The 26,440-nt window shown below is 42.6% G+C and overlaps 2 protein-coding genes across 8 annotated transcripts in view; both read right to left on the reverse strand.

The window, feature by feature from the left end:
- SPTAN1 (spectrin alpha, non-erythrocytic 1) overlaps nucleotides 1-14,203 on the reverse strand; it is a 47,697-nt gene extending 33,494 nt beyond the window's left edge. For 3 of the 7 annotated variants that reach the window (XM_029960450.1, XM_029960449.1, XM_018074208.2), the window contains exons 1-8: nucleotides 14,151-14,203; nucleotides 5,901-6,140; nucleotides 5,191-5,316; nucleotides 3,203-3,343; nucleotides 2,074-2,220; nucleotides 1,430-1,563; nucleotides 600-744; nucleotides 358-512 (exon numbers count right to left, since the gene is read on the reverse strand). In XM_029960450.1, coding sequence (XP_029816310.1) covers nucleotides 358-512; nucleotides 600-744; nucleotides 1,430-1,563; nucleotides 2,074-2,220; nucleotides 3,203-3,343; nucleotides 5,191-5,316; nucleotides 5,901-6,137 — 1,085 coding nt within the window. In that variant the 5' untranslated portion in view covers nucleotides 6,138-6,140; nucleotides 14,151-14,203. Of the gene's footprint in view, nucleotides 1-357; nucleotides 513-599; nucleotides 745-1,429; nucleotides 1,564-2,073; nucleotides 2,221-3,202; nucleotides 3,344-5,190; nucleotides 5,317-5,900; nucleotides 6,141-14,150 lie in introns of those variants that run through there. The other 4 variants (XM_018074213.2, XM_018074212.2, XM_018074211.2 and 1 more) reach the window with 2 other exon arrangements.
- A 1,267-nt stretch (nucleotides 14,204-15,470) lies between these two features.
- Nucleotides 15,471-25,319, reverse strand: GLE1 (GLE1 RNA export mediator). Its single transcript, XM_018074417.3, has 17 exons — nucleotides 25,114-25,319; nucleotides 24,689-24,910; nucleotides 24,009-24,134; nucleotides 23,698-23,846; nucleotides 23,322-23,382; nucleotides 22,786-23,040; nucleotides 21,821-22,049; nucleotides 21,115-21,230; nucleotides 20,850-20,919; nucleotides 20,357-20,499; nucleotides 19,300-19,490; nucleotides 19,018-19,147; nucleotides 18,585-18,689; nucleotides 17,945-18,027; nucleotides 17,731-17,794; nucleotides 16,961-17,033; nucleotides 15,471-16,449 (listed from the first exon to the last, which is right to left on the reverse strand). The coding sequence occupies exons 1-16, from the start codon at nucleotides 25,207-25,209 to the stop codon at nucleotides 16,965-16,967; spliced, it is 2,109 nt and encodes a 702-aa protein (XP_017929906.1). The 5' UTR covers nucleotides 25,210-25,319; the 3' UTR covers nucleotides 15,471-16,449; nucleotides 16,961-16,964.
- Nucleotides 25,320-26,440: the final 1,121 nt, after the last annotated feature.

Here is a 26,440-nt window from a genome sequence, read left to right on the forward strand (position 1 = left end):
ACTCCGTAGTGAGCAGCTCTGTAGTAAGTGCATTAAAAAAAACCCAGCAAAACTAAAACATAGTCAGATACTTCAAAACACAGATGGGGAAAAAAGCAAAAGTCCTAAAACATTACAGTGTCTGTTTTTATAACTGAATCCACATCCAAAGAATGACCAAGAGCTGTAAGTACTTATTTATCACATAAATATTTATTTTACCACCAGAAGTCAGTGCAAAATATAATTTGGTGAACTGTTTCTGAAAACACCAGAATCACCCCACTATTTTGCAAACAGCATCCCTTTCTTCTCCCAGGAGCCTTCTGTCAAGTGTGAACAAGGAGAAGGGAACACTGTGCTGCTGGAATGCCCCACCTGTAGGAGTCGTTGAGGCGGCCGTGCCTCTCCGCTGCCAGCGTCCGGATCTGCTCCCAGTTGGCGATGAGCTCCTCCCGCTTCACTTGGATTTGGGAAGCATTTATTGGGTGAGACTGCTGCAAACGGTCAGCTTCTGCACACAGGGCCTTCACCTACAGCCAGGCACAAAGTGTGAGTGTCCAGCCCTTCACAAGCAGGTTAACTTGGTTAAGTTGTACATAAAATGTGTCTCGGGGTACCTTGTCCTCCAGAGCCGCCAGGTCTCTCTCCAGGCCCTCGTGCTTGCGCAGCAAAGCCTGAACACTGGCTAAGTCTCTGCCAAAATCATCTGAGGCCATCAACTGCCCTTTCTCCTTAATCCAGCTGATTGTTTCATCCACATCCCTTCAAAACAAAGCACAAATTGAAAGCAGTCTGTCTTGTACAGGAAAAGAAAGAAAGCAGGATGTGTTCCTGTATGTGTGCCAGAGGTACTGACATACAAACCATACTTATAAACACTGCAGCCAACTACAAACATACTTTAAGAACAAACAACGAAATATATTTTTACATCTCAAGAAACTTTGAAGAGTATTAACAGGCACTCTTCAGGTAGTGTCACCAGATGCAAACAAGGAATTACAGCACCACCACTGAGTAGGTCCATTTCCCACTCTGGACCCTCTTCCAACTTAATTACAGCATATCTCAAAATGCTGTAGATGGAGATGAGGATAGAAAGACATTGCTCAAAAACCCCCGGAACAACTGGGCTGACATCCATCTGACAAAAAATACATCCCTTTTCAGGCTCATCTAGGACAGAATTGGGTGAAAAAGCCCTCAGAGAAAAGGGAAGCAGAACTGCCATTAGCAGGAATGAACAAACTGCCAAGTGCTGAAAAGCTGCATCACAATAATTATTCTAAAGTAATTCTAGAACAACAAGGTCTTCATTCAACAAGTCATGCAGAAGAGTAAAGCAAAACCATAACAGACAGTAGCTCTTCTCATCCCATGTGCAGCTGAATGCATCATTAAACAGTCACACAAGGATTCCACCACTCCAGCAGACCCAAGTTCATACCTGTTGAAACGCTGAACTTCAGCTGCCCCAAAGAGTTTCCCTTGCCTCTGGAGGGCAAGTCCCTTAAGACGCTGCCAGCTTGCATTTACTTCATCCTGTTTGGACTTTATCAGCTCCTCTTCAGGGTGTTGCTCCTGGCAAGCAAAGACAATTGTTGTTTTCATATGTTTTGTGGTTTTACATCCATTGACAAACCCTTGAAACACTGCTGGTTTCCAAGAGATCAATTTATAATTACTGTCCTTTCCAGATGATCACTCAATTCAATAGTTTCCCTGAAATTTCACTGTGCAAACATTCAATACCCTTGTAGTGGTTTCCCTATATACTAATTAGTCTGTGGGAAGAGGGCTGTGAACAGCATCTTTTTTTTTCCTGGAATGCAATACTTCCTGCCCTGTCTCCATCCTTGATCAAGCCCCAGATGTCATATCAGAAGAGATATTAAACCTGCTTGTCCAAGGGAAATACATTTAACCCCAGATACGACAGTTTCTCTTACTAATCACTACTCTCCACATTTTCAGCAATGTTCCCAGCTGGGGCAGATCTGCCACCAAACCAGAAGGAAAGAGGAAGCTGCAGCCAAAAGCCTTCTGTCATACCTGGCTTGCCAAGAGATTTTCAACACACACACATTTTACCTGGATAAGTTTGCCAGCAAACTGGTTCACTTCATTTACTCTTTCCTCATGAGCTGCAAGGTCTGTCTGGAACTCTTCAAACTTCTTCTGCAGAACCTCAACATGCTCTAAGTCCTGTCCAAGCTCTTCTGAGGTCACTATTGCTTCCTAGCACATTGGAAAAAAAAAAAAAAGTTAATTTCAGTATATCCTATGGGAAATCACTACTGAAAATTAGGAAGCAAACTGTCCTAATTTTCAGTAGGTCAAAGACAATCACAGTGGTTAAAGTCAGATTTAAAACTCCATTCCCCACCCCAACACTTATGTGTTATTGCAGAGAATATGCAAGATCACTAAAGGAACTATTTTTTCATCTTCCTTGGTCACATTAATTTTTCAAGTACAAATTCATAGCACACAAGAGTGACTAGAATTTGTTCATATTTTAGACTGTTTATGGCCACTTGCTGCAGGCTCCTGATGCAAGATTTCTGTATGAAAAGTGCACTGTCATAATCAGAAACAGTTATGGAGAGTTTACAGTTTGAACCCACAGTGACATAAAACAGCAAACTATCATTAAAAAAAAACCCCATATGATTATTATGTGGCTTTCTTTTCCCCTTGATAGTGTGGTTTGTGGTCTGTTTCCTCAGAGTTCAAAGAGTCAAGAGCCAACAGTTCTCCTGCAGCTCATGTCCTTACAATGTATATACAAAGATATTCCCATCATGAAGTAACTACCTACTGCTACAGTAGTAACTACTACTGCTGGGTGCTTGGGTTGGCTCTTTTCTATAACAGATCAATTAGAACATTTATTAAAGAAACATTTGCTTTTACGTGTTGTAGATTTCCTTTACAGGAAAACTGAATTTTATTCAAGTTTCCTCAAAAAAACCAAAGAATTGATCATGGTAACTATGCTTACCAACACACAGGCTTCCTCTTACTCTAATATAGAGAACTAATATTAGTTTGCACAACTACTGCTGATGCAATATGAATAACTAAATAACGTGTACAGGTGCCTTTCCAAGCTCTCTGTGACCACCTGACCTCCAGCGACTCTGTGCTGACAGAAATTTTCCACACAAACACATCAGATTTCCCACCAAGGACACAGTAAAGGCAGGTAATTATATACCTTGTCATTGATCCAGTCCATGACATCTTCACATTCCCGGAGGAATTGCACCAGCTTCTGTGCCTGCAATAATTTGACCCCCTTCTCTCTCATCTTTTCCATCAGTAATTCCCATAGTCGGTGCAGCTCCTGCAGTCGAGTCTAAAACAACAGGACATGGTTATTAAATCCTGGATCAGAGAAGGTCAGATTTAGTCCCTTCCTGACATTAACAGTAGATTTATTTTTTTTTCCTGAAGTTGTACAACCTAAACCTTACCTTAGGTGGACAAATCTCACAACAATTTAACTTCCAGTCATTAGTTTTCAAATAATGTAAAGTGTTGTAACAACACAAAATTAGAAATTACTGAACTAAATATTTACATATTTTTATTAATTAATGAATTATGTTCACATAACTATGAGATAAAATTTGATTTAAATTCTATGCTAATATGAAGTAAGACCAAAAATTTGCTGCTCTCCCCTTCAAATGTTCAGTCTTTTACGTGGAAGTCAATTCCCAGTAAGTGAATCTCATCTTCCTTCAGGAATTTATTTTTATCTAAGACAACACATTTTATTGTCAAACTTGTGCCATTTTACAGTATTTTAACCACTTTTCTTTACACTAATCAGTTAATATGTTTAGCCAACATTGTTAAGTAATTTAATACTGACATCCCAGGAGTAATTACTAGTTTTAATACTGAGTCTCTGGCTGAACTCGGTGTTTCAAAACTGTTGGGAGCCACTATAAATTTTATAGACAATGAAAAGAAAAACCACACTCCCACACAGGCACACAAGTTGCAAAACAGGAAAGTATCTGCTCCACCCATCATCTACCACGCTTTGCTCATCGAGACCTGAAACTTGAAAGTCACTCAAGAGAAGCTTTTGAACCTCATGGGCGGAGGTTCCACTAAATCCACTCAGAAAGTTCAATTAAGGAGGTTTAAAAGGGAGGAAAGAGCTCTGAGCACTGTCCCAAAGGATGGTGCAAGCTGTCAGCCAGGGGAGGAAGGAGACATTGCAAACACAAGTGGCACAGCACAGTCACAAGTGTCACCTACTCGGATGTGGGACCCCACTTGGGTGGTCGTGACTATCGGGCGCTGGGCCGTCCGGTACGGCGTGAAGGACTGAATTAAAGGCAAGTTATCACCCCAAACAACACAAAGAACAGCACAGTTTTTGGCTTTTTTCCTATTTGTGGTAAGGATTATACAATCACAGTGAGGTTTCTAAAATAAAAGTTACCTTAGGGCTTTTTTGCTATATAACGTATCAAAAAAACCCCTGTTTTTTCTTAGTTACAATGAAATGATGAAGCTATCAATTAAATTTGATAATCACTACAAAAATATCACAGGAGTTCTCATTTTGGAAAGTTCTAACAGCTCTCATCGAGATCTTACATAGGAAAAAAGCTTTCAACAAAAATTTTAAACAACTGCATTAAAAAAACCCTGCAGCCATGACTGACACTGAAATGAGGCCCAGAAACAGTAGATTTAAAGTGAGAACACAAATTAAAGAGCTTTGAATGTGTGGCCAGTACAACTTAACCAGAAGGCAAAGATCACTAGAGACCTGATCTGAGCCAGAGCACACAGATTAGATGGCTGAAGTTTACTGGTTTGGTTGCTTGTGTTACTTCTTACTGCAGAAAATTAAAATGGTAAACATAAGCAAAAAATGAGTTGTCAACATGCCTGACATCAGGCTTTGTGAATTTGATTTTGGGAAGAACCACAGGTATAATTCATCATTTGCCTCGTGCCTCTCAAAACATCTTTGAATAGGTCACCTCAGAACTGGATCCAGGAAAAGCCATGAGCTGGGTGCTCATGAAAGAGAAAAATACCTCTAAGCTTTACAAATATAAACTCTCTGTAGAATTCTAAAAAGCATTTTGGAATACAGAGTTATCTGTGCAATCTGGACAAAGTGCTTAATGAAAAACCTGTAAGAGGGGGGGAAGAAAATGTTTTAAAACTCACTCTTATGGTTTCAGATGCAAAATGGCTCTCATTAATCATCTGATTCCCAGTCTCATCCAGTTTAATGATAGCTCCTGAATTGGCCTGCACCTCAGCTTCAAAGGCCTGGTGCTTCTGCAGCTTCCCCTACAAGGAAAACATCAAAGAACGTGACTGAGACTTGAACAGCCTCCTCCATGTTCCCCAGCATCAGGATCTTTAGTGTATTTTATGCAGATTCAGTACTGACAAGCAAACAATAAAACCCCACAGCTGAAATCAGTTGTTTCGTGTGTTTCACCACAATTCCAGTTGCTTCGTTCTTGTGTTTGCTCTTTTACACCACAGTGTTCAAACCCCTGAGAACTCCTCAGCTAATTCCACCCATACAAGCTTGTTTTTTTGGTGGAAACAATAGCCAGTAATTCACATTTATTCACAAAGTTAAGGTGTCCAACAAATTCTAGGATTAAACAAAGCTGGTTTTACGCTACATTACGACGAGTAATTTTTTCTATGCTGATGTAGCATCTAATCCATCATTAGAAATATTCCAATTATATCAGCAAAGAAACCAGGTTTTTGAAGAACGTTTGCAAGGTCATGGGTATTTGCATCCATCTGACTTTGCTCTCAGCTCAAGTTTCATTTCTGTGTTTGTTCTATCTCAGCTGACCTGGAACACCCTAAAATTAATAGCACAGGAAACAGAAAATGGCAGGAGGACTTGCCTGCAAATTGCTCGGGTCTTTGTAGTTTTCATCAGATGCTATCTGCAGTTTCTCTTGGATCCATTTCTCAAGCTCGTCTGCATCCCGCTGGAAAAACTGGAACCGATAGGAATCTTCGAGTTTTTGGCGCCTTAGAGAAGAGAGTTCCTTGAACCTGTGGTAACGGTCCAGAACTTGCTGACGCCTTTCTTGGATGTCTTCTGCTGTTTCCAGCACTTTTACACCGCTTGGATCCATTTTCTGAAAGGCAAAAAGTAAAATTAACATTATGTTTCCTTATAAAACATTGGGAGGGCAGGAAGAGACCCATGCAAGAAAACCTGCTTTTTTAAAATCACGTGTGGTTCACTTGCAGGCTTACTCTGTGTGTGCAGGCATGTGTACAAAATATAATTATTACACATATAAATACATAAAACCACACTTCTAGAAGAAAATAATAGGAAAGGAATATTTACAGAGACATTTAACATGTACTTATTTTGGACAAATACGGCTGCAGTCATAGAAGGGTTGTGTCATCTCAAACATGCAAGTGTGTGATACGAGTGTTCAAATTGTGGGTTTGTGCACATATATGTGTGGATACAAACATAAAAATATTTCTTGTCCAACACAGAAAACCTGGAAACATTTTATTTAAAATATAGGAAGAATATTCCTGTTCTTTGAACAACAGCTAACTGGCCCACATGTATCTATATATATTTTACATACACATACACACACATCTCTGATGCATCTCTTCTTTGTTCCTTCAATTAAAAAAAGTTACAAACCCATCCTGCCACTCTCCACATAACCTTTCAAAAGCCAGTAAGAGGCTTCATAGATCTGACTTTAGACAAGTCAAAGGCCATTTTGTTTAACTACTGATCTCCCTCCCTCCTTCTATATTGCTTTATATACTAAAATCTAATATTCTTACTACAGGCAGCAAAGACCTGACTACTGCTCTGCTTTAGCTCCTTTCTATTAAAATTGGGATAATCCCTCATTTTCAGTTCCTAAACTTTCAAAAAACTAATCTGATTTCCAACAAGAAATCTGGGCACTGGAACAGAACTGTAACGCAAATTTAAAAAGAAGAACTGTTATTGTCATTGGAATTTGGCTATTTACCCACTTCTTTGACAACTAATTCTGTAAATCAAGAGGTTGCTGCAACAAACACTCTGTGCTTGAACAATTTTGCAATTAATGTCTCAATGTACAAGTATATACATGTATAATTTACATGTATAATGCTTTTATCATCAGTTCTGTACCCATCAAGTTAAAGATACTTCTCATCAATCCTATCACAGACAGGGAAGAAACCCAGACTAGAACTGCAGACTAAAAGACCTGGGCAATCTGTTAAAACACATCATTAAAAATTAAATTGTTATTTACTCATTAGTTAGTTCATGCTTTAATTAGACAAGTGTCTTGCATAACTGTATGGAAAACTCCACAGGTTGGAAAGTGATCTACACGGCCACATTTCCCTTTTGGATTCCAAGCACTTGTAAAAGGAACAACTGATAGAAAGGAACACATGGGGGCGAATCCACACATTCCTGAGCTCCCTTCCAAGGTCCCCACCCTGCCAGGGGACAGCCTGGCCAGAGCTCTCAGGAACTCTGAGCCCCAACTGCACTGCGGCACTTTCGAGAGGGAAAGAAAACTCAGCTTTGCTTTATCTTCCCCTCGTTATTGTCAAAGGAGGGCAAGGAAAAAAAAAAACAACCCCAGTCTCTGCAGCCTGTGTTACATAAATGAGGTCCAGGTTTCCTCTGGCAGCAGTACCAAAATCTCCACCTGATTAGTGTATCTGAGTATTAAAAGCTCAAACCCCTGAGCACAACTCGGGCTCAAGCACGGATCTGGTTCCCTGAGAAAGCAGCTGTTTGTTCAAGCATTCTTTCAACAACCTTTTTCCTCCAGGAAAGGAAGTTATTGCTAAAAACTTCCTTTCCTGCCCTGTCACGCTGTGTTTGAATCCCAACAACACTTGTTTTAAAGTGCATTGTGTTCAGGAATAACACAGTGGCAGTTGGTCCAATTTACTGCACGGCTGGAACCCGTCTCTGCTGATCCTGGTTTTGGGCAGTGCTGGGAGAAAATTAAATCCTAGTTAGTCTCCAACTGCACAGTCATGCCCTGGACAATACAATTCAACTTGTATTTCAGTATTAGAAACAACCTCCACAGACAAAGTGATTTGAAATCACTTTAAATTATTAATTTAGGCAACTATTTGAATTATTTAAATTATCATTTAAAATACTCTAACGTTTTTAAAAACCAAATAGGAGACCTGTAATTCAGCCTGGGAGCTGGTTTGCCTCTCACCATGCAAGCCAGGCAATCTGGCTCCTCTTTTTGCTGGAATTGGTTAAAAGAAAGGCTCCTTTTGTAACTACAGTAAGTCGAGCGAGTCAATTGTAAAAGAAGTGCTTTGGTGTAGCAATAATGGACTGTTCTTCCTGCAGCACCAGCGACGTCAGCAGTGTCTGTGCTGCCAGAGCCAGCAGCAGTCACCAGGGGCTGGGAACTCCAAAGTCATGGATGCTGCAGAACGATGCAGGCTCCAACTGCAGCACCCCCTGGAATACCAAACACCCCTCTGAGATGTTTCCTTGGCTCAAGGACACCACTGAAGGCATCTCGGGTACACCCCTGTGCCCCTCGCAGGAATCCCACCAACGAGAATCGGGTTTTGTGTTTTTAATGTGAAAAACACTGGGATGTGACAGTGCCCGGGCTGACCCCAGATAAGGAGCGTCAGTCCGGCCCCTCCCTGTGCTGCCTGTGCCACACGATAAGGTCGGGCAGAGAGAACCTTCCAGAAGAACCTCGGCCTTCCCGACAGCCCCACAGAGTGGATCCGAACTCCGTGTCCTCATGGCACTTGCATTTCTCACTCCTCTCTAACAATGACTTCAGGTCAGCTTATGTCTAATTAAAATACTCAGATATGCTTCTGCTCACTCTGCTGCTGTGGTGGGTTTTTTAGGAAAAAAAAAAAGCCAACAAAAAGAAGTAGGAAATTTAAAACAAACCAAGAAAAATCCCCAAACAAGCTTATTACTCTCATCCTTCCATCTAAAACGAGTTGCCTTCCCCAGTCAATACAATAAAACTTGCATGGGAACACACAACTGCAGGTATTTACAGCCACTGCAGTGCAACAGTGCTGATGTCAGCAGCACCATTCAAGTTTGGGAACAGACACGGAGGTGGGTTCAACAGGAATTACGGCGGTGCCACCGGGGCAGACACACAGCAGAGCTGTCAGCATTTCCCTTACCAAAACACGTTTTCAGGGATTTAAAAACACAAATGTAAAGCACATTCAGTGCTAGGCAGAAGATTTTAGTGTGTTTTTAAAAGCAATGACATGAAGCTTAAAAATTTAAACTTGTTTGCTTGAAAAACACTCAGATGTCAATTTATAAAGATCTTAAGGAGTAGTAAAACAATAACTTTCTCTTAAGATAAGTTTTGAAAATACATATATGTATTTTATATGAGCTCTGTTACCTGAATTCAGTTTTTATGAGCTCAGTAGTAGCCTGTAACAGGAGTATTTTCCCTATCAAAACATTCCCTGCTTCCCAAGTCTGAACACAGGAGCAGTTCGATGCATTTTTTCATGTTCATCGATATCACACCCCCTCAATCTTGTCCAAGGAAGATTTAACTGCTATCAGCTACTTCCCTCCTGGAGATCAAGAACAGATTGCTGATCTTTCTTCTTCAAGTAAAAAAAATGAATGTGAAATGGATGGGAAAATAACCTTCAAAAGGACAGAGGGAAAAAAACAAATCACATTTTTCCCAGCTTTCATTTCTCCCATTCACAGCTCCCTGGAAACACCAGGGAAGAAGCCACTACGTGTGTCTCAAACACAAAACCACCACGACTGCCTAGTTTAGGGAAAGTCCACCTTGTACTGCAGGTAAATCAAAGAGAATCCTGCTGAAAACATGCACAGCTCCTGCAAAGGGAGTCTGAGCGTGCTGTGTTACAAAGAAGGCACTAAAGGATGTCATATCTTACACCACATCCTAGAGATTTAAAACACTATTGAGACAAAATTAACGCCTGGACTTTTGGTTTGTTGGATTTAAATTTACTTTAGAGAAGTTCTGTGCAGTAGAACCCTGTGTCCAAATACTCTGTTAAGGACAGTCACTAACAGCCTCAAACCTCCACAAATTCCAAGCCAGAAAAATCACTCAAGTGCTGCAGTACAGAAAAAAAAATAAATAAATAAAAAAATCAAGATGTGCTGAAGTTGCTGCTTAATGTTGTAGATTCCTACAGACTCATCACAGCACAGGTAAAATTCAAACATGCCCCAAAATTTAAGTAGGTATTGCAGAGACATGAGAAACTGTCGCATTAAAAAAAATAAGAAATGTAAATAGTTTCAACCAAAGACAGCAATTTTGGCTGATTAGAGGGTTTGAGCATAGCCTCAACTATGCACTTCTGAAATATGAAGACAATTAAAGACCTGTTCATTTTTAGGCATTTAATCTTAAAATCTTAATTCCACTATTCAAATAACTGCCATCTGAATTTAATTTTATGTATGATGGGGGGTTTTTGGCTTTGTTTTGTTTTAGTATCACCACAGACCTAAAACTATGCAGGTCTGGCAAGGACTGCACTCTGCTGAGACTCCTGAGAAAGCAAATTACCTTGACTGCATTGCAGAAATACAGAGTTTACAGGTAATACAAGATTATATAATTAACCCCAGCATTTTCCACCCCCATTTGTTATCTTTTCATTGTCATTTGAATTGCAGTATAAACATTTACATCACTACCACTTCCAAATAAAATATAGTTGCTTGTGTTCCCCAGCTGAAATCTGGTCCGTGCATCCTATTTATTTTACCAGCACTGAAAAGGAAACATCCCAGTGTATAAACAGTTACACCACAACAATTCAAGGATTATAAATTTGTGCAAGTGGATGAACAGGAACCAAAGCCAACCTCGAATGCACAATGTTCTACACGGTAAAATCTCATCACAGTTGACTGGCAGCTGCTATAAAGGAAAAGATTCTGCTCAAGTACCTTTTAAAACAAAATTATCTTAGAAAATTAACCCATATCAAGACCTGATTGCATTGAACTGTAACACCTCTAAAATGTTCACACATCATGCACCACAGACAGAAATTAGGCAACTCAAAGTATTAAAGGAAAGGCAGATCAGACTCACACTAAGTGCAAATAAAGCACCTGCTGTGTAGAACAAACTCTCAAACCAGTGATTTTTTTACAAACAGGTCACTGCAATAAAGGCAGGCAAGTGTGGAGGGCACTTCATGCATTATGTGAAATACCTGGACTTTGACTTTACGAAAGGATGACAACATGATGGAGGAATGTAGAGTCTAAAAGGGAGGGGGAAATCGAGATAACGTTCAACTGACAACCAGCATAAGGATATGGCTCATTTTTTTGTCCCCAGATGCATATTCTGTCACAGTACCTGTTTATTACTTTCCTTCTGCTTCCTTGTCACATGAAACAATTTAGTGTTAATGTCACCCAAGCTGTTGAGAAGGACAGACCGCCCCACAGAAAACGGTTACACTATCAACAGGAAAACTTAATTAATTTGCTATGTATTAACCTTTCCAATTAGTTGTAAACAAAACAGAAAACTACCGTCACCTGAAGGTCAAAACAGAAAGTAAAGCAAGTTATCTGGACTTGGCAAATGATGGTTCTTGCTACAGCATAATTAAGTGTGATGGCTTAATTTAAAGACACAAATTCAATCAGGAGGTTTGGAATATAAATACCCACTAAGATGTTTACTTTCAATTACCACAGTAAAAAAAAAAAAAAGGCCAAGTAGCAGTTGTGGCAAAGGTATTTTTGAGATGTAGCTGTTACATGTATCCAACCACCAAATTTTCAGCTGAAAATTCCTTGCCTCCCCTAACCCTACGTTATGCCCATGGACACGCTGCAATCCCTCCATGGAAAACTGCAGCTGTGTGTGTGCCTTTGTGCTGCTGGAGCTCTGCACTTCTCCAGCTTCACCTGGATCTGCAGCAGGGATCCAGCAGCTTCCCATTCCATCTGATCCATGGGCAGCCCTGGGAGCACAACCCAGTCTCCAGCCACGGCATCTGCAGTCTGCTCCACCCCATTTTTCTGCTGCCTCCACTCACCCCAGGGACAAATGGAAAAAACAAACCCCCACACTTACACAAACATGCAGCAGAGAAAAGGGAGGAACTCCTATTATTTCCTCCCATACAGGGGAAGTGATTAGTTGCCCCCAAAAAGCGATGTATTTATGAATAAAACAATTATAGCTCCATAAATACGTTAAATAGACAAAAAAAAAAGGCAGCAGAGATACCAAGTTATTTGCATTAAATTACTAAGGTCAGTTATTAATGTCATAGTTGACAAATAGGAATTTCTCACCATGAGGTACCCCCGTGTCTCAAGAGATTTAATGCTTCTCCTACCTCCCTGCTGTGCAGGAATAAAATGGGTACAAAATGCTTAAAATGTGTAAAAGACAGTCTTTGATATTCACCATTTTTACTATTGTTGCTATCTCTGTTATTAAAAGAATAAACCAGAAATATGTTTGCTAACTTCATCAACTACAGGTCTCACAGAAGCATTACATGTAAATCTGATTTTTAAAATACAATTTCTATTTCAATCCAGCCAATACGGACATTGTAGCGCTTTTTTCCAATAAGAATGGAAATAAATTACTTCTTGTGAACAATGTAACCTGTAATCTTGGTTCAAGTATTTGGCACAGCTTAACAATTCCATTATTACAGTTACAGATCCTGCACACAGTACAGCAGAAAACATCCCATTTCCAACCTATTGTTCCTCATTTTCTCTGCACAACCTATAAATAAGGACAAATGAAGATTTCATGGAAGAACTCATTGCTAGCTGCATTAAAATGCATAAAAATCCCACAGTGGGATTTAATATTCGTTTTGAACAAATCTGAATCCCTGACCAAGGCCTTTCAGCGAACACAGTCATCGGAATCTTCTGGCACTTCACTGAAAACAAAATGCCAAAAGAAAATGGATTATTTGTTTTCCAGAAAGATACAGAACCATTTCAGGCTGAGCTGGCTTTTTTGGGGTTGGTTTTTTTCTTTTTTTTTTTTTTTTGTCCCTGATGTGTTCATTTGCCATCTCCAGACAACTGCTCTTCAAAACCTATTTAAATATGTATGAAAGACTGCTCAAGAGTCACGTACATTTTCCACTGGAGCACGAAGCTGGTTTATGATATAAAAAATCCTGAACAGCCACTATGAGCCCGCTGAAAAAATATACAGTGATAAATGCTTGTTTTTCCTTCAATACCAGGACAAATGATTGCCCTATTGGCACACATTTATGACCCAGCAATGTAGATTTGTATCATTATAAGCAGGTAAGGTGTATACGGGCAACAAAATGAGAAAGAACTGACTTGGATTTATTTTAAATTATATTAAAAAAAATAACTGATCACGGCAGGGACAGACCCTGATTCTTTTACGAAGGAAGCCGTAGACCTTGCCCTATATATCACAGTGACACATATATGGAAGGAACAGAGGCTGGGAGGGTTCCTGTTAAATGCCCCCTCCCCGCCAGCTCTGTCCCCGCCCGGAGAGCCCCCGGTCCCCGCGGAACGGGCTCTGCACCATCCCCGGCCCTTCCATCGCTCTTCCCTCCTCCTCGCCCATCCCCTGACCTTGGACAGGGCTGGGCTGCCCAGGAAGCCATTGCTGTGCAAGGATTCCCGGCGCCGGGGGCTCCATCCCCAGGGATCGCCCCCCGGGGAAAGGCTGGGCTGTGCCCGCGGGGCCCGGGCGGACGCGGCGGGCTGCGATCCACGGCCGGGGACGCATTTTCTGACTGTTTATCCCTGCCCAGGGCGCTGAATGGGCTTCCAGCCGCGGGTCGCGCTGTCCAGGGCGGCTGCGGCCGCTCCCTGGAAAGGAAAGGGTTCCCTGGAAGCGAAAGGCTCCCTGCCCGCCCCCGCCCTTCCCTGCGCTCCGCTCCCGCTCGGGCAGAGCCCTGGCCCGGCTCTGCGATAAAATACCGCCCGGCAGCAGCCGCGGCCGAGAGCGGCCTCAGCCCTCGCCGCCGCGCCCGTACACCTGTGCCGGCGGTGCGTGCGGGGCTCGGTGAGCCCGAGCGGGGCTGCGCTCACGGCCTCCCCGCCCGCCCCTCGCTCAGCCCCTCACCGGGTCGGTGGGTGAGCAGAGACGTCCCGCCGGCTCGCGCCTCCGCCACGGACCGCGCGCGCCGCCCCGCGCCAGCCCTTTTATAGCGCGCGCGGGAGGTGACGTCAGCGCCGCAGAGCGCGCCTACCGGCCGGCGGAAAGAGCCCGAGGGGCTCGGAAAGAGTCGGGACGGGGCGGGGGGAAGGCACGCCAGGTAGAGAAAGGGCGGAGGGAGCCGAGGGGTTCCGGAAAAACCCGAGGGAGGGGTTCCGGAAAGAGCCGATGAGTTCCGGAAAGAGCCGAGCGGCGGGGCAGGGTGTGGAGGGCGTTTGTCCCTCTCGGTGCCCTGCAGGGAGCGGCCTCGGGCACCGCAAAAATCCACAATTACACCGGGAATCGGTTAAAATGCCCGCGCAGGGTAGTGGCAGAGAGTTCTCCCCCCGCTTCTCTGCAGCCAGGGTCAGTTTAGGGGCTCAGAGATTTCGAGGCTCTGCAGCCCAGCGATGGAGGCAGGTCACCTGTGCAGCACCGGGACAGGCTCAAAAAGCAGCGGCCTCCTTATTTTACATTATTTATATGTAACTTGTTAGCTTTACATATTTTTTTCTATATTTATATCTATATGCAGATATATAAATATATTTTTAATGGTGGCTGCTTGAAGCAGTGTGCAGTGTCACCCAGCAGCCTGGCAAGGACACAGCATCAAAAGGCTGTGAGCGCTTGTCAAGGGAAAGCTATTTCTGAAAACCTGATGCATAAATTCAATGGAAAATGAGCCTTTAGCATTAAATTGATGTTTAAAATAGATATGTCAAGGTCCTGCCTCCCCAAAAATTAAATAATTAGAGATGAGAGGGCTGGTGAGGCAGGAAGAATGTTACAGGCTGGAAGCGGTGAGTGGGTTTGATGGCTGTGTGAGTTAATAACACATTATTTGAGTGAAGCACTTCACTGGAGAAGCACAGGCACTCGTGGTGACATCCCACTGCATCCATGGGAACTCCTGTCTCCAAGCAGGAGTCTGACTCACAGCAACTTCAGTGCATCTCGGCCCGAAGGCACAGTATTTCCACATCTGAGATCCTCTCCTTTGTCATATTTGATATAAATATGCATGGAAAAATACCATGAATATATGCATATGACCTCATTTGCACTGCATCTTCGTTACACCAGCTGGCCAACATCCAAACCTGCTAAAATGACAAAAACAAGTCAAACATTCAGCTCAAGCAGCAGATGCAACCCTAAGCTACATCTAAAAATAAATATTGATTCTTTGGAAGCACACACATTATTCAATTAGAAGTTCTTGTTAGTATTTCTGAAACAGTAAAGAGCATCCAGAGGCAGAAAAGGATATCATGCTTGTTCTTTAGAAAAATATATACTTTTATTTGTGCCACAAATGATAAAAACCCCCTGGTAGCTATCAGCAAAAAAGAAGAAAAGTGTTGTATTTCACATATACACAATCAAATCCCTCCTTGGGTTTGGCATAGGCAGACAATTGTTTCTAACAGACAGGACCAATTAGTGTCTTGGCAAAGTGACTCCCCACCCTGATTGTGGATATGCAATACATAATTAAAACATCCCCACTCAGTATAAAAAACCCTTGTTCACGTTCAAGTACACTAATAAAAGTTGCATTGCTTCTGTTATCTGGAAAAAAGGACACCAGAAGGATATTTCCAGTTTCCCAGAACAATCATCTAAAGAATTCAAGAGTCAGTTTACAAAATACGTAAACCAAATACAAATTTAACTTATTTATCAGTCCATTTTAAAGCCAAGGTTACAATTTTAAAGGCCTGAATTCCAAAGCACATGTTACAACCCTCTATCAGAAATTTCAAGAGCTATAGAGAAAATCACATTCAACTTCTCATATGGCCCCAATTCTGTTTTCTACAGCTTGAAACTGCGGTGCCTCTAGGAAAAACAAAACCCAATCTGGTAAAAATAACATTTTTAACTTGAAACAGTATATTGCCAGAGTTCACAAAGCTGTGAGGTATTTTCACTTCCAGGAACAGAAAGGCACAGTGCAATTTTTAAGTCCAGGAGCCATCAGGACACTGTATTTAAAGCATCTTCCACGTGTTTAAACATATGAAAGAAAAGTCTTTCATTGTCAATAATTTATTATACAAGAACTTATAAAAATCTAATGCTTAGAAAGACTTCCAAGTCTACAGCAAATCGATCTTCAGCAACATAAATCTTCACGAATTAAAAATTAGGAGGTTGATAAAATATTTTCTTCTCATTCTTCTATACTGTGTCCAGAAGCCCCCATGCAAGAAATGCTGACCTGTTGGAACAAGTCCAAAGGAAAGACACTAAATTAATCACAGGGCTGGAGCATCTCTGTTCTGGAGGTAGGCTGGGAGTTCAGCCTGGAGAAGAGAAAGTTCCAGGGAGACCTTAGAGCCCCTTCCAGCACTTAAAGGGGCTTCGAGAGAGCTGGAGAGTGACTTTGGACAAGGGCCTGGAGAGGCAGGACAAGGGGGAATGAGTTAGATGGGATATTGGAAAGAAATTCTTCCCTGGGAGGGTGGGGAGGCCCTGGCACAGATTGCCCAGAGAAGCTGTGGCTGCCCCATCCCTGGAAGTGTCCAAGGCCAGGTTGGATGGGGCTTGGAACAACCTGGGATAGTGGAAGGTGTCCCTGCCCATGGCAGGGGGTGAAATAAGATGAGCTTTAATGTCCCTTCCAAACCAAACCATTCCAGGATTCTGTGCACACAATACATTTTGCCTTTGGGTGTGAACAGGAAGGCAGGTCTGAAAGCACTGACATCCAGGGGACAGGAAATACAGACCCATTTATGTTCTCCAAAAGGAAGGTGTCAGAATGCCCTTTGGTACCGGAATTTCCTTCTCCTGTAGACATTTCTAGTGGAGAGAGAATGACAAATAGCAGAGGATAAATGTGTATCTTAATTTGGCATCTCTTCTCAGGAATTCTGATTACTGCACACATTCAAAGCATTGCTAATAAAATGTACCAGAATTAATTTTGAAATGGAAGTACCAACTCCAAAGCTGTCATATTTCAATATCATAATCTAAACCAACATTCACAAAGCAACTTAAATAATCAAGTATTTTACAGTTCTGCAGGCTTTATTTAAAAAATATGCAGAAATACAATGCTAAACAAACACTACAGAGAGAGGTTCAAAGAGTCTCTTCCTTGTGTATCTATTAGGACAACTGCTAAAAGCAAGCAACCACTGATAAGGAATAGCTGTGACAGAAATGACTCAGCAGAATCCTCCTCAACCTGTACATCTCCTCTCACTGAACTTGCTTTACAATCAAAATACATTTTCACTGAGCAAAATTAGATGGGAGGTAAGAAAGCAGCAAGATGTTTGACATCATGACTACCATTAAGGTAATTCAGTAATTTAAAGTTCCAAAGGATGGGTTAGATCACAGTGACAGGGATGGGCTATCAGCTGTACTGCAAACAGTGCCAGCCCTGCTATCCAAACGATGCACATGCCCAATGGAGGGAAATAAAAACCCCAAACCAAAACATTTGGTAACTAAACAAACAAATTAAACCAACCCAAAACTGCTTTACCTGCACAAAGTTCTTCAAACGTGACAAACAGCCCATCTGGCCAGCGCTGGTCACGGCTTCAATCCTGCAGAAACAACAAAGGGCACCTTTCAAATCCTCTTTAGAAAGCTGAGTTTGATTCACAAGTGGGTGTGGGTGTGGATGGCAGAGATTGGAAAAGATGGATGAGTCATTTAAGAGCAAGCACTGACACTCCTAACCCCACATATCATACCTTGGGATATAGGATTTCTGGATGAAGAACATTGTTTTCCAGAACTGAATGCCATACTGCTTCACCAGAGCGCTGCCACACACCTGTGGGACAGAAAGGCACAAACAGCAGGTTACAGAATTGGGTTTCAGAACTGCAATGAAGCTGTTCCATATCAACCACTTAATATTTTATCCACACATTTAAAGAAATACATCTACAATCAAACAAGCAAATCTTCTAAATGCAGTTACTGCTATCACAATTACCTTTAATTTTGGCTCTTATTTAGCACAGGTCTATATTGAAGGATATAAGATTAATATCCATCAGGCTCTGACCTTTTCAGCATGAAAAATCCATCCTCTTTTATGAACTAATTTGGCTGGAAGGGCCACAGGACCTCATTACACTGTACAAACTGATGCCAGGTGCTTAGCAGAACTGATTCTTACAGGACCATGCAACTCTTTCTAAAATATCAGGAACCTTAAATGGAATCAAATACAACAACAGAAGTTGGGTGTATAAAACTTTCAGTTTTTAAATCATTCAGCTTCAAAGCTGTATTTGCAAGAATGTGGAAATATTGAATCTCACCTCAGCAATCCCTGTCATCAATTTAGATCTCTAACTACCAACAGCAATCCACACCACTAACCTCCAGAAAATCCAAGAGCAGCATAGCTGTGACATCTGCCAGAGGCTCCAGATTCAACATCTGTGCAAGCCAGCGCCACCCGTAGCTCAGACCATGAGGATGTGCCTATAAAGCAACAAAGAAGCACTTGCTTTGCTACTTGCAAAACACCAATATCAAAACAGGCAGTTTCCTGATTTACTTTTTTCCTTTATAAAGTTATTTTACAATAGCCTGACATAAAATTTGATCGTTGTGGAAACACAAAGAAAGGAAGTTAAAGTCCACACCACGAGTTACTTGGCATTGCTTTGTTCATTATGACCATCTCCCTTCAAATATATCCTGAGCTGGTTTAAGTTCAGCACACCTTCACTACGAAACAAGCTTCCAAAACATTTTAACAGACCCTTGGGATAGTAACAAGGTTCTAATTATAATGCCACCCACATACCCCTTGCTTGTTTCCATAAGGCCACCGGAGCTGAATGATGGCAGCGTAGAGACGAATCATTCCTGACATCCTTTTGAGAAAATGATCCTGTTCTTCCACCTTAGAATCATGAACTTCATATCCAAGCATCCTAAGCATGAGAAGACATTCCAATATTAGTACAGCAAAACACATTCACTTGAGTCCCTGCCAGCTCTCAGCTTACTTCAAGTCAACTGTACTGTCAACAGGGATTCTCTACAACCAGACAAGAATGATTGCAAAGGCCAGAGATAAATTTACCTCTGATACTCTTCCATGGAAGTCCCCTCTTTGCGAGCAGGGTAAAATGGCACAGCATAGGGGCACTTCTTGTGCAGATGAGCTAAGAAGATGTCACCGACTCGAGGGTGTAATTCCCAGATTCCTGAGAGCACCACAGCAATTGGGAAGGCTGAATCATGGTGGAAAGATACTTCTCCTTCTCCATGTTTCTGGAGGGGGGGAAAGGGAAAGTCAATCCCCACCCCTTCAAGTCATTTCTCAGGTAAAAATATTCCTTTTGGTTTTGTAATTAATCTCTACTAAAGGATCCTAATGTTTCCATGGCTATGAAGCCAAGGATAGAAAAGCTGATGAAGCCCCATGTCCTCAGCTCCCACAGAGGATGACAATAAACTCTGGCTCGGGAGAGAAAAAAGGGATTAGCAAACACAGGCCCGAAGTGCAGGTTGCACAGATATCCTCACTCCAAACAATCATTTTTCAAATGTTTACAAATCAGTCACAGTTTTACTCCATGAGCTGATTTTTGCATACATTTTCCCTGCAGGGATAAAAGCTTCAAACAGCCCAAATTTAGAAAATAAAGACAAGAGAAAAATATTGCTAACTTCACTTAAACTATGACACTTCATTTCTTGAGAGGTGCAGAACACAGCAGGGACTGGAGTTTGTCTCAAGCCTTAATGGTTTTTTGTCCTCAAAATTCTGTCAAGATATAAGTATTTGAGCCTATATATAGTTTTGTGATGGATCATAAATTAATTATCAAACTGTTTTCCACTAACACTGTACCCACCTAGTTCAGAATATATAAGACTATATGTAAGAATATATAAGATATTAATATTAAGAAAATAAATAAGAATATATAAGCCTGAAATTGAAAAGTTTTTTCTCCTAGAAGAGATAAAATAAGGGATGGGAGAGAAAGAGAAACTAAGTTCTTTCATTTCTTTAATACACACAAACTGAACACCTAGTGATTTTGTTCTTCATAGCTGACAGAGTTCAGTGTCCAAAAGCATCTCCTAGAGCACTGCCTGCCTGTGCCACCCCAATGAAGAGATCTCCTCACCACAAATTTCTCTGCCAGTTTGTAATACACAAACTCCAGCCCCTGTGGATGCTGAGTCACCGACACCGTCTGCCCTTCAGTCTGAACAGCCTTCCCAGACAGGAGGTTATTGATCTTGTCAAACACCTCTCTCAGCTTAGAGCCTGCAAATACATAAGGAATGCATGGAGACAGAAGATTAGGAACCAGCAGACAAGCCTTACCCAGAACATATCAAGTTCACAAACACCAGATCCACATCCTGAAAGGCACCTCAGATGGCACCTTTGCTCCATCTGACTAACCAAACTTAATCCTGATGGAGCAAGATGCCTCCGAGGGAAGCAAGAGACCTTCAAAACACAAGCAAATGCTGCTGCACAGACTTGGACTGTACATAGGCCAGCCTTCTGCTGTAGGGATAATTATAGGAACACTTGCTATGTTGTGTCCTGCTAAAATCTTTACAGCAAAAGGAATTTCAGTGGGACTGAGCTCTTGGTGTTTTCCTGACCTGATATGCTGGAGATCTGGCTCACAGGGATTGTAGCTGCTTTCTGCAGGTTTGTTTTTATCTTCTTCACCTGCAGAACAAAGAAACAACTTTAAAATCCTTTTCAGACAAGTATATTACTATGATAGTTTGGATGAGGAGACTGGTAATAGAGGCTGCTACATTAGAATTTTTAATTTTTTTTTTTTTAATGAAAGTTGTCCTACCTATTTCTCCTTGAAACTAAGATAATCTCTCTTTGACAGTATTAATAACTTGTCCTTACCTCAGTGTTGCCTTTGCAGTTTCCAATTTCACTGAAAGAAGCAACACACTGCTCAGCAGCATCTTGAAGCTGTTGGTACCACTGCATAATACTTTCTTCTGTTTTAACTTGAAGCCCTGCAATTAAAAAAAAGAAAAAATAAAAAAAAAAGACAATGACTAAGAAAGACCTAAATATCTAGGAAGAAAACTCTTTTTAAAACAATGCAAGGAACAGAGCTGCGTGAGTGCTTTCTTTCCCCAGAACTTAGTTTAGAAAGTTATGTTCATAAATAAACTAAAAATTTGCAAGTTGTACAGGAGTTCTCCTTCAGCTTAGTAGCTTAGGATATCTGGAATTAACTTACTGCCCAGAAGAGTAATTTCAGTGGCCTGACCTTGTATGTTTTGTCCTATCATGCATGAGCCATCTACATTCACAAGAGGACATGATGTTCCTCTCTAATTTTCCAGTACATGCCATACTGCCCAGGAAGAGGAGGTTTTGCTCCAGCTAACACAGTCATTTTATGCTGCAGCAGTTCAATTTCAAAAGCTTTCTGCCAGCAGTCCTACACCCACTCTGACAGCTGTGCTAAAAGTAAAGGCTCTGGGAAGGTGTGTCGCCACAACACAAACATTCCAAAGCAGCATTTAGCCCAATGGTAAAAGACTGAAAAGAGGGAAAGAAGGCAAAGAAATAAAGATTAAAAAAAAGCCTCACCAACCTTCCTTCTGTTGCTTTCCCCCTGACTGCTGTGCAGGGACAGGAGTCTGAGTCTTCATCTGCTCTTTCTTCTCTAATTCCTTCCGCTTTTGTCTCTCTTCCTCTTCATCCTTCCTCTTTTTTTCTTCCAGGGCCGCAGTGATTTCCTGCTGCATGCTGGATATCAACCCTCGCATCTCCTGCAGGGCTCGCTCAGTGTTGGCCACGTCTGCTTGAGTAGGGAAACCTCTCTGACAAAAACAGAGGAGGCAGCACACCATTAACCACTGTCTGTGGAACAACTGCAAGAGCAAGGAGCCTTTGAAGCATGAGCCTTCACATAATCTGGGAGCCAACTATACATTTCATCCCCATCTACTTTATTTGTACAAAATATTGGTCATAATATTTGTAAATAATGTTAGTCCATGACTAGATCTCACAAGATCTTGGACAACAAAAATTACTAACACACTTGGACAAGTGTAAGTGGACTCCAGTGAAAAGTCTTGACAGCTTCCTCTGCAGAAAGCCAGCTGTGACAAACTGAAACAAAGAACTGGCCTTATTAGTGTTTTATTTTTCAAGGTTTGTATCCCACCCTAGAGAGAAAAAATGTCAAGGAAACCCCATTACTGCAAAAGGCTTATGAGCATAGGAAAATCATAAGATGGTTCATGAATTGTTAAATACTGAACACTTCATTGTCTCAAAAAGGAACGTTACAGCACCAAGACTTTACAGTCATTTAATTTGACTCTTTCTCCCGCAGAAGTCCTCATGCATTTTTATAAGCCACTTTCATGAGAACAGCTGAAGTGCCACAGAAAAGAACTCCCCTTTGAAATTAGATGCTTTATAGGGTGAGTCTAAAAACATTGCTGTGACATCTTATTTAACGGCCTCCTGACAAGCTGCTTTTGAAGACAACTGCAGGAAAGTTTATGAAGGAACAACCAGAGTTAAGCACAACTGCAGAGCCTGTACCTCACTCGTGGAACGGATGAGCCCTGACACCAGCCCACAGATCTGGTTGCCACGATTGCTGTAGGCAGACAGGTCGATTCTGGGCAAGTCTTTGTGCCTGTAGTTGGGATCAATCTGCTGGTTGAGCTGCAGCAGCTCCTCCTGGATGGAATAAAGGCGACGCAATCTCTCCTGCCCCTCTTCCCTGCGCAAACGCTCCAGCTCTTCCTGGCGCTGCCGCTGCTGCTCCGCCTCACGCAGTTTGAGGTTCAATATCTGGGGAGAAAAAGACACAAGAGTCACAAAACATTTAAGGAACTCCAGCTTTACGTCTTTTTCCCGGTTTCATGACTCCCAGCCCTGCAGGGCCTTCCTGCTCCTACAACACGTGTGCTTTTACTGCATTTCCACACTGCAGCAGGTGCCCAGGTCAGCACCAGAAAATCCATCCTCACACCAGGGTGCCACGGAAATACAAATAAATCAATTGGTCTTTCCAGTTCCCACCCCCAGTAGTCATGGTCTTGCATGAAAGACAACGCTTAACAGCCTCAGACCTTTGCTCTGTGTCGGTGTTCTTCCTTCAACTTCTCTTGTTGCCCCTGAGCTTCCTTTGAACTACGAGACACATGAAGACAGAAAAACTGTATTTAAGATATCCACCAGACAAAATACAAACACACTGTGATTTACCCTTAAAATAAGCCAAGGGAACTTTAACGGTCACAAATATTGTCTTTTTCTAACCACTGAAACCTCAGCAGTAACCAGAGATCTACTCTGACAACCCATAACAGGACAGTCAATGCAAGAAAAGCAGTAGGTGAAATTTTCAGCAACAAGGGACCAGCATGGAACTTGTGTCAGGCACAAGAATAATCCTCACTTTGATAAAATGCTATACAATTTTAAGGATACCAGAGCTAATCTCACCTCTTCTCCATTACTTCTTGCAACTCTTGGAATTCCTGATGCCGCTTCAGCTCCCGCAGTTCATCGAAGCGCTTCAGCTGTTCACTGGCCTGGGCATAGGCTGCCCTCACCATCTGCTCCTGCTCCTCCTGCCTCTGCCTCAGCCTCTCCTGGATTACAGAGGGACAAGAATTGCAGAATTTGAATATAGGAAAACACAAACTAAATTGCCCAGAGTGGATCAACATTTAGGATGACTTACTGTCCTTGCACTGTTACATCTGGAGCTCTGCTGGGATTCACACACACCCCCTCAACCTTTTCTGACTTACCTTTGCTTTCAACCTGTGCATCTCCTCATACATTCGAATGCAGCCTTCGACTTTTGCAACTTTGGATGACAGAACTGCTGGAGAGACTTCTTGATCCGTTTCCAGGGGACTGAGATGATCATTTCCCTGCGTGGTCATAGCAAAAGCAAAATCAGTGACCAAGCACAGGATCAACAACTCACAGAGGAAAACAGGTAAATCAAGTCCCCATAACTATTATTTGTTGAGAAACAAACAAAAGGGGTCAATGAATGCATGTTTTTAGAGCAGTTATGTATCCCAGTAGTGCAGCCACACCATTGTGAGTATCCTCCAGCACGTTCATGAGGTTGGGATGATTACTTTTCCAATCACTAAGACTGGAAGCAGAGATACCAAGAGACTCTAAGACATTCACAAAGACCAATCAGGACATTCACCTGGAAAGCCTAGACAAACCCTCCATGTTGTCTTAAAACTCAGGAAAAATGTTACACTGGAAGTCAAGACAGGTTTATACTTTGAACCATCCTCCAGGAGGAGTCTTCAAACTTTCTATTGATGCTACAAGAAGTTAAAACTAAGCATCTTTTCCCTATAAAACAGACCACAAACCAGCCTTAATCAATTTATGGCAGTAAATCAGCCCGTTTTTTCTCACAGCTGCTCCATAAGCATATGGATTATAATCAGAGAGCTACCTTGGTCTCACTCGGCTCTGTGGATGAAGGTGGTGAAGAGCTCCGGTGGCTGCCAGGCGGGACCCTCTCCGCGGATGCCCGTTTTGAGACGGGGGTGGATTGTTTGGGCGTAGAAGTCCCGGAGGGTGTGATTTCTGGGGCTGACTGCCCACTAATGCTGTCCAGCACCCAGCCGCAGTACGGGGAGAGCTCAATGGGAGCCACACACCCTTCCAAGGCACCCTTGAGAGAAAACATCCCCCGTGAGCGCGAAGCACACCGAGACAGCAACAAAGCTTTAACACACCACGAGCACACCCGCTCCGTCACCAGGCGCTTTGTGACCGCAGCTCAGTACCCCACTGACCCCTTTCTCACGGTGTTTTCCCCCTCGGGTCAGCCCCGCTCCCTGACCGCGCGCTCCGGGGGTGTTTCAAAGCCCTCACCTCATCCTCCTGCCAGTGGCGGCAGTAGTTCAGCTGGCCCTTGCTGGAGAGGCGCAGAGCCTCCAGAGTCTCGAAGCGGAGCTGCCACGACTCCATGGCCCGTGTGTAGCCCGGCCCGAGGGGTCCCTCACGGTCCCAGAGGTCCCTCAGAGCCCCGGGATTCCCTCTCTGCCCCGGGTCCCCTCACGGCCCGGCCGGGCCCGCCCCGCCTCTTCCGGGCCTTGTGCTGGGCGAGAAGGGAGCGGCGGGCGCCCCCTGGCGGACAGGAGGAGCCCTGCCCGGTGCCAGAACCGCGGGTTCGAATCCCGCTCGCGGCGCTTCCCGTGAGGGACGAGCCCAGGGAACGAACCGGGAAACACCCACGGATTCACTGATTTTCCATTTATTGTATTTGTTCATCCCAGGTGCAGGGAGAGGGCTCCACCCGAGAACCACAGAAACACTTAGGAATTCACTTGCCTGCACCGACAGCCCCAGGGATGTGTTTGCTTTTCCAAAATCAGACCCCCAGACGCAGCGCACAAAGAGCAAAGCCCCGCCGTGAAAATCTATTAAACCAGTTAAAAATCTAGTTTATTGTTTTACCGTAGCACCTTTGGGATTTTTAAAGTGTTAAACACACAATTACAGATCTCGCAAAAAAATGATTCGTTTAGGAAAGTTTTATGACAAAACAGTGCCAATGACCACATCACATCGCACATAAATAGGATATGAAAGAGAGAAACATAAAAAACAAGGTTTACTTTTGCCCCCATAAGAACCGTTTAGTGGAAACAACAGGGCACTAGAGAGCACATGGATTTTAGAGATTTGACACACCAAAGACCTGATTTTCCAGGAAAAGGTTCAGGCAAATGTGATGAAGTTGAGTATCTGTAGCTGCTCCTTAATTGGCTTAAAACCAAGTCAGGATTTCATGCACATCCTGACTATGAGTGACATTCCCACCAAAACTCCAATTGAAGTGATGCTGAGGCTAAACCACAATCTTTCCTTCAAATTCAGATTGTTTTGGTTCAGTTCTGGGGATTCTGAGATTCTGTGATAATCAGGATCAGAAAGTCAGAGTGAGAGGAGCAAAGCAACATTAGCATCACACTCAGAAATAAAGGGAGTATATAAGAATCAAGTTTAAAAAACCAAACCAAAATCATTATTTCTGGTATAAAACTGTTACAAACACTGTGGTTGTGCAGGAGATAATCTCTTGTGCGTATGGAGCCCAGGCACCTCAGTTATTTTCAGCTTCACACCTCTGGTGGGTGGAACCTCTCCCACCAGCCCATCATCCAATGTATCAATACAGTGTTCAATAGTTTAAAAA

This window comes from Manacus vitellinus, unplaced genomic scaffold (genome assembly GCF_001715985.3).
Source record: "Manacus vitellinus isolate BGI_N305 unplaced genomic scaffold, ASM171598v3 scaffold_27_pilon, whole genome shotgun sequence".
NCBI lineage: Eukaryota > Metazoa > Chordata > Aves > Passeriformes > Pipridae > Manacus > Manacus vitellinus.

Coding starts and splice junctions, on each gene's coding strand:
- GLE1 (XM_018074417.3), bottom strand. CDS start 25,209: ATGGAGTCGTGGCAGCTCCGCTTCGAGACTCTGGAGGCTCTGCGCCTC. Junction 20,920..21,114: donor ACTGCAAAGGCAACACTGAG/GTAAGGACAAGT, acceptor TTTGTTCTGCAG/GTGAAGAAGATAAAAACAAA. Junction 19,491..20,356: donor AACTGGCAGAGAAATTTGTG/GTGAGGAGATCT, acceptor CCCCCCCTCCAG/AAACATGGAGAAGGAGAAGT.